The 7,593-nt window shown below is 58.9% G+C and overlaps 1 protein-coding gene across 1 annotated transcript; it reads left to right on the top strand.

Moving 5' to 3' along the window:
- Positions 1-818: 818 nt before the first annotated feature.
- LOC113206769 (pupal cuticle protein 20-like) lies at positions 819-5,011 on the top strand. The gene is made up of 4 exons (XM_026423000.2): positions 819-879; positions 3,007-3,494; positions 4,235-4,497; positions 4,665-5,011. Exons 1-4 carry the CDS (start codon positions 871-873, stop codon positions 4,880-4,882), a joined length of 978 nt encoding a protein of 325 aa, XP_026278785.2. The 5' UTR covers positions 819-870; the 3' UTR covers positions 4,883-5,011.
- Positions 5,012-7,593: the final 2,582 nt, after the last annotated feature.

Below are 7,593 nucleotides of genomic sequence, written 5' to 3'. Positions count from 1 at the left end.
GAGAAGGGGAATAAGGAGAGCGAGAGAGAGAGAGAGAGAGAGAGCGAGAGCAGAGAGATGAGGAGGATAAAATAATTAAGTCATTCGCTAATCGACGTGTATTATTTCAAAAACACATCTCGCTGGTCAGCACAGCGACCCTGTGCGACCATCTCCGGACAGTGGTGCACATCGCAGTGCTTCTCTCTCACACACACTCTGCCGCTGCCGTCTGGTTCCAGGTTCGCCCGCCGGTCTGACCCCCGGCCCCCGCGAGCAGCACAGCTCAATCAGCAGAGATGGTAATCCACGGACACGACACGTGGTGGTTTTATTCTCAAATAGCTTTGAGCAGCGAAGTGACGTGACGCCGCCGTTGTGGCCGGCAGGGTCCGGCAGGGAGCGTGGGCCCGCTCGCTATAGTGCTCGCCAGAGCCCCCCTGCAGTGCGTGCGGCTCGCATGAGACTAAACACGGCCAATGAGGACCCCGAGCTGCCTGAGCTGCTTTGTGCCCGTGGCGGGCGGTGCCGGGGCGGTGCGTGGCGGGCAGGGGCCCCTCTCCCCTCCCAGGTGGGCCACCAAGCGCTGTATAGGAGGAACTGGACCAGTCCAGCGCGCCGCCGGGAGGGAAGGCCACGAGGATGGCACCTCCTCGCCCCCACCACGAGCGCCACGCCCCGCCCGGGTCCATTCAAGATCGGCAACAAAAACAAGAGTGGACCCTTCCCTTCCCTTCCCTTCCCTTCCCCGCTCCGGGCCCCTGGTCCGCCCCGCACCGCCACACCCCACCCGGGGCTCGCACGCAGGAATATAAAAGGCAGGAGGGATGTGTTTGGGATGTCACTTGTGCTCCGGACTCGAGAGCAGCAGCTACCAGTACTAAAGACAACATGAGGACGGTAAGCCTCTTCCGAGTGTATGTGTGTGTGCGTGGGTGTTAGAGATGTAGTGCAAACAGTGCAACGAGCAAGCAACTTAGTGCGGCAGTGAAGTGAGTGCGTGTGTGTGTGTGTGTTGTGCAAAAAGTGAGCCATCGCCAGAGGATTACGTTCGAAATTTGATTGCAAAACGCCATTTAAAACGTAAAAACGTTGTCACATGTAAATCTACGTTTAGCGACATTGTGTTTACGACAGGGTACAATGTTAACTATAAGCATTCTTTCATAAATTACTCAACTCCTGTTTTGAGAAAAGGACTTAAACAACAACTGTTCCACACTAAATCCTTATGCACTTTGTTGTGCATAAAACTTGCAGAATTTCATACAGCCATAATATTTTGCACAATTTTATGTATAACTATGTACAGTGTGTGCATAATTATGCACATTTTGTACACAATTATACATAAAAATTTGTGCATACTTCTGGTTGTATAAAATTCTGCAAGTTTGTGCACAACAAAATGCATATCGGTTTAGTGTGTACACATGTAGTTTTGTTCTGTTATTCTAAATCTGACACGAAGGTGATTAACAGCTTTCCGTTTCGAAAATGATAATGATGATGATACGCCTCTTTGGGCCATTAAATCGGCGGGTCTGGCGGGTCGGCCGGCCAAGGGTCAGCAGCGCGATGCTGCGGTGCCGGCCGCAGCGCAGCTCTCAGAGACACGTCTCAGTGTGCGCTCATTTGCTGTCAGACGGGGCGATATTTGATGCCGAGACGAGACGAGGGGCAGGGCGGCCGGTGGTCGAGATGTTCGTCCATCTGCCAGTTAATTACGCAAAGCCCGTCAGGTGACCCTGCAGGCCGTCGGGACGAGCAGCACCGCCCCCCGTTACCTTTTCGGACTGACCCGACCGTCCTCTCTGCTCTGCCAAATGTCGCGGGCGTTTAAACCCAAAATTGGGGCTAGAAATTTGATAAAAAAAACAACAGTGAAAATGTTTTTAAAAATCCGTTACAATCTACAAAAACGTTAACTCCCGAAAGATTATGTTCACCTAACTTCCAAATTATGCAAAATCTTCAATGAATGTTTGATTATTATTTTTTTCACGAAAAAGGGTCATAAAATTAGTGCTTCAATATTTTACTATTTTTTAATAATTTGTATTTAGCCCTCTATTTTAGGCCATAGCGGATCGGTGTCGATCGAAATCGAAGTTTTCCGAATTTTGTATGACACGGGCCGTGAGAAACGTATTTTCGAGTGAAGTGATATTCGAATCCTCTGGGCGTGATTTAATGTTGGGCACTGTGGGCCCACCGCCACGAGGGGCACGGGGCAGGGCAGGGGCACTCTGTTCTGCTTGACCCGACCTCCCGAACTCTCACGGCGTTATTAGTCGTCGGGCATCTATCAAAGGCGGGGCGAGGCGGCGGCGCGGCCCTTCTCGTGTGAGCAGCAATCCGAGCAATCCTGCGCGAACAACAACTGTCTGCACGCGCGCGCACGCCGCTTCAGGTTCAGCTAGCAGAGCGTGCGTAGACGTGCACGGTCACGGCGAGATCGCTTCTTGACAGAGGCCTCTCACACACGTCGCCTGCCCCAGCCGGCCCGGCCCGCCACGCCGTATTGACCCCATGAGATCGGTTCGGTTCAGTAAAGCCGCGAGAAGGTGGTCCGCGGCGGGCCGGTCCAGTCGGGCCCAACCTCAGGGCCAACGCGCCGCACTTAGGCTCAGGCGTGGCGTGGCGTGGCGTGGCGTGGCGAGGTGCGGCGTGGCGTGGCGAGGTGCGGCGGCCAGCTCCATTTCATAACCCCAGGAAAGATGGAGCTGTGCGGGAGGGGCTGCAGGGCTGCAGACCGTGCGGCGCTACGATTAGTGGTCGTCTTTTCGCCATTGGGCGAGCGAGATCAAGGCCGCGAGACGCATGAGCCGCTCTGGAACAGATCTGGCTCTGACCCGAAAGCGTGGGAGTTGTTCGACACCCCGAGCCCCGAATCAGGGCAGCGGCGGCAGCGGCCACCCTGTTTCCGAGTCGACCCCACAAATGGCTGTCAGCTCGCCCCGGGACAGGTCCGACAAGAACCTCATCATGCTTGACCCGCGGCTGTGTTCTCTTGTGTGTCCGCAGTTCGTGTGCCTGATGATGCTGGCGGGCTGCGCCCTCGCGGGCCGCCTGGAGAACACGTACCTGCCCCCGCCCGGCGCGGCGCAGTCCGGCGGCGCCAACCTGGCCACCCCCTTCAGCGGGCCGGTCCAGAACGTCCAGAACACCTACCTGCCGCCCAGCGCCTCCGGCTCGAGCTCCGCCCTCCGCGCCGGCAGCTCCGGCTCCTTCAACTCCGGCAGCGCCTTCAACTCCGGTAGCTCCTTCAACTCCGGCAGCTCCTTCAACTCCGGCAGCTCCTTCAACGCCAACTCCGGCAGCTCCTTCAGCTCGAACTCGGCGTCCTCGGCGTCCTCCTTCGGCTCGGCGGGCCGCTTCGGCGCCCAGCAGGCCCAGCAGGCCGGCGGCCAGGTCAACAGCTACAGCGGCAGCTTCCAGCAGCCCACGCCCCGCCCCGCGCTCATCATCAAGCAGGTCAACGAGAACCCCGGCGACGGCACCTACACCTTCAGGTGAGCACGGAAAAAATGAATTGGTCGTCAGAGCTAAATATTAGTTAATTTTGTGACAATCGGTCAAAAAATTGTTGAGGGAAACAGTTCTAAAATAACGGCCAAAACAAGTACAAATGAACCTTGACCGTTACGAGTGTATTACTTCAGGTCATTTACGTCGAATTCACTGTCAATTTTCAAAATTATTGAACTTCGGGTGCTGGTTTCGATTCAGACTTCCTTACCTTTTCTCGAAAGGGAACCATCTTTTGGCTCCTGCAGCGACGTGTCGGCTCGACCCACTCGGCCGAGGTTGAGGTTAGGGAGCGCATTGCGCACTGACGGGGGGTCTTCCGCTTCCGACCACCGGTTTGGCGCTGGCGTCGCCAAGGGGCGAGTGCGCAAGCGCAAGCAGGCGGGGCGAGGCGGGATTTGGAGTTGAAGCGCGCGAAAATCTTCTGCAGTTGGTTTGAGTTTTGTAGTTTTGTGTGATGCGTGACGCTAAAGGCGCACAGGTGGGCCGTTTCTGTCTTGCGCGGACCGTGAAAACAGTCGTTAATTATTACTCCGGGACGCGGCAAATCGCTCGTCTGCATAATTATCCGCCTCCTTCGAAGGTGTGCGACTTCTGTCACGCTCTCCGAGCGCTGCCCGGACGGGGGTGGGGCATCTCGACAAACAGATGGTCTCTTCCGGGGCGATGGCGAGAGATGACCCTGACTGACGACTCGCTTCCTTTGCGTTTCCCACGCCCCCAGCTACGAGACCGAGAACGGCATCCAGGCTCAGGAGCAGGGCCAGGTCCGCGCCGACGGCGCCGAGGGCCTCGTCGCCGTGCAGGGCGCCTACGCCTTCACCGCCCCGGACAACAACCAGCGCTACACCGTCACCTACACGGCCGACGAGAACGGCTTCCTCGCCTACGGCGACCACCTGCCCACGCCGCCGCCCGTCCCCGCCGAGATCCAGCGCGCCCTGGAGCAGAACGCCGCCGACGAGGCCCGCGGTCTGGTGGACGACGGTCAGTACCACTCTGCGGTGGCCTTGGGCGCCGGCGAGGTGTCCGCGAGTGTTCGCACCGCCACCCTCCCATCGGCCGGCGCCGCCGGAGACCTTTCCAGAGAACCGCGCCGATGTACGCCTAATCGTGCGGGTCGTAAAACTGTTTTTCTCTCTCTTTCTCCGCAGGTCAGTACCGCGCCGAGCACCAGGGACCGAATGAGCAGCAGCAGCAGGGGTCTTTCCTGCGTGGCGGCAACAGCGGCAGCAGCAGCAGCAACGCCGGCTACAACTACAACGCCGCCGGCAACGGCAACGTCCAGGGCAACGTCAACGCCGGCTACAACTACAACAGCGGCGCCAACGGCAACGCACAGGGCAACAGCAACAGCGGGTACCGCTACTAAAGTGCGCTACTGTGACACCCACACAAGTTACCTCCATCACAAGTTACCTCCAATACAAGTTACCTTACCGACGGATCTCTGGCGCGCGCGGTGGGCGAGCGACGTCAACGAGTCCCTCGTCCTGCCGCTGCCGCTGCCGCTGCCATAAGTGATTCAGCGCGGGTCTAACAGGCGCCCTCTCTGGCCTGCACCGGCTGGCTGCCCGCAGCTGGGCCTGTGGCCTGGGCCTGCGGGGAGCACGCTTGCGGCCGTGTTCCTGTCCTCTCGGCCCCGCGCTGTACTAGAGGCGAGTGCATCACGTTGATGCTCCTTGTAAAACTCCGACATGCAGCAGCAAGCGACGTGTTCCGCTTCAGAGAAGCGACCCACGACGTGTATATTTGTACCTTGAAGAGACTACCTTTACGCTAAGTCTACTCTGCTCATTAAATTATTCTGCTGATCGATACGATACGTTTGGATCTTTGATTTTTTTCCTTTACCCACTATATTTCACGGGCACCGGCTAGAAGAGTACCAGCAACATTACGAGTGCACCGGCGTGGAACACTCGAGTGTTGTAGTGTAGAGCGACTTGAGAAGAATAAATCAGAACTGATTTTACTGTGCTCAGCCTCCGTCAACAAATACTTCTCGTGCGACGATTCGTCAAGCTACAACACTACAAATTGCCATGCATATGTCCACACTTTGCGGCCTGGCCTTGTTACCCTTTTGCTCAGGCGTGAATTTATTTGTGGCCGGGAGAGAAAATCTGACAGCACACAGCATGGTATGATGATTGCACTTGTGTCAGAACGCCCGAAGGACGCCGAAGTAGTGGCCGCCGTGCCAGGCCGGCTCGGTGGTGGTGGGGTCGGGCCGGTCGCCCGCCGCCGGCGCGGCCTAGCCCCGCGTGCACCAGTTCAGGGCAGGGGGCGTGCAGCGGCGTGCAGTCACGAAACCAATCAGCTCGCCTGGAATTTTCGACGTTTGTCTTTCATGCATCAATCATGCTAAAGTCCAGCGCTCGCCGCGGCCCCCGAGTGGGCGGGCTGCTGCTGCTGCTGCTGCTGTTCGAGGGGATCGGAGGGGAGCAACATCGGCTCCGTGTCGAGAGGCTGGTTGCGCCGGAGCGGTAGGCAACTCAAGTGCCTCCTCCGGGGAGCGGGGGTGGCGGCGGTCGGTGCGGCAGCCGATGGGGAGAGGAGGGGGGAAAGACACGGTGCAACCAGGAGGAGGCTGGGTGTCTCGGCGTGATGAGACGAAACCGACGCCGAGACAAAGTGAAATTAGACAAGACGCGGCAGCGTTTATGAACTCGACCTGCGCGGCGGCCGGCAGGGAGGCAGCAGGGGGCGCTCATCTGTCTGAGTAAGTACGAGGAAAAGGGGGCCGGGCTTGCTGTGCCGGCGCGGTGTCGCGAAAGGTTGCGCTGGGTGTGGACACACTCGCGCGGGAGACTGGCTGGACAAAATCATCTGCGAGCCTGAAAGGCGCAAACAGGGATTCGGCCACACGCACGCCACACGCACACTCGCACGCACTCGAGTAGAGAACCGGACCGTTCGTTGTTCCAAGTGATGGCGGCCTGCTGGCCTCTGCTCTCCCCGCTCCGCCCCCCGCGCTCTCTTTCTCTTCTTTCGCAATCCTTGTAGTGTATACGAATTGCGATTGCCGCCCCGCAGAGCATCATCACCATCATCCCAGAGGATTTGAACTGCGTTGAGGCGTGGCCCGGCGTAGTGCAGAGCGTGGTGTATGTGGCCGGGCAAAATAATGCCCACGCAGGTCGCCGCTAGACGGCGCCACGAAGCGAGTGTGTGTGTGTGTGTGTGTTCAAGTGAACGTCAGTCGCCTGAACGAGCGTTTCACTCACTTCACTCCAGTGAGCTCCGTCATGAGCGGTCATGAGAAGGAGGGCACACACACATACACGACAGGACCACACACGGACACATATGCGCGCACACGCACTCCATGCATCACCGTGGACGACACCACCTTCCGTCCAGAGAACGGCGGAGGCGACGGCGCAGCGTTGCAGTGCCAAGGCTCGAGCAAGGTCAAGGCCCCCCTGCTTCCTCGCCGACGGCGAACTGTCACGTCACGTCGGCGTCCTCCTCGTCGACGGCGGCGTCCTCCTCATCGTCGGCGTCTCCTATCGGGGGCCTCCTCGTCACAAGAGACATTCACGTCTCAGAGCGGAGTGTTTCTGGGAGGCCAGCAGCAGCGGCCGGAGCGCCGTAGCGGCACGGCCGGGCAGTCCCGCGGCACATCCGTGTCGTGCGGGTCTGCCTACCCCAGCGCCTGCCACCGGCCGTCCGATAGCGTGGACCGGGCCTGGGCTGGCTGTACTGGCCAAACTGTCAATAGGGCACGGCCAGAAGACTGGCGGGCAGCTGGAGGCGCGCGCACGCAGACAGGAGACGGAGCTGCTTGTAAAAGAGAGAGGAGCGGGGCTTAGACAGTCGAAGGTCCCCGCCGCAGCAGGGGACGCCGCCGCGGCCGGACAAAAAGCGCACCGGCAGCTCCGCGTGGCTTTGCCCGCTTTTCATACGGCTCGCATTCGTGCTTTTGTAAGGGGACGCCCCTAATGCTAAGCGACTTACGGCCGACCAGGCCGACCAGGGGCGGTGTAATACAATGTGTCCTTGCGGTCAAGCCGCTCTACTATCAGCCCGCGAGGCCGTCCCTTTATTGACGGCTCCGGGGCCGGGGACGGGGCGGGG

This window comes from Frankliniella occidentalis, unplaced genomic scaffold, assembly GCF_000697945.3.
Source record: "Frankliniella occidentalis isolate FOCC.00 unplaced genomic scaffold, Focc_3.1 Scaffold1606, whole genome shotgun sequence".
Lineage (NCBI taxonomy): Eukaryota > Metazoa > Arthropoda > Insecta > Thysanoptera > Thripidae > Frankliniella > Frankliniella occidentalis.
Note: the sequence above shows the minus strand (reverse complement) of the source record. Positions and strands in the feature narration are given on the sequence as shown.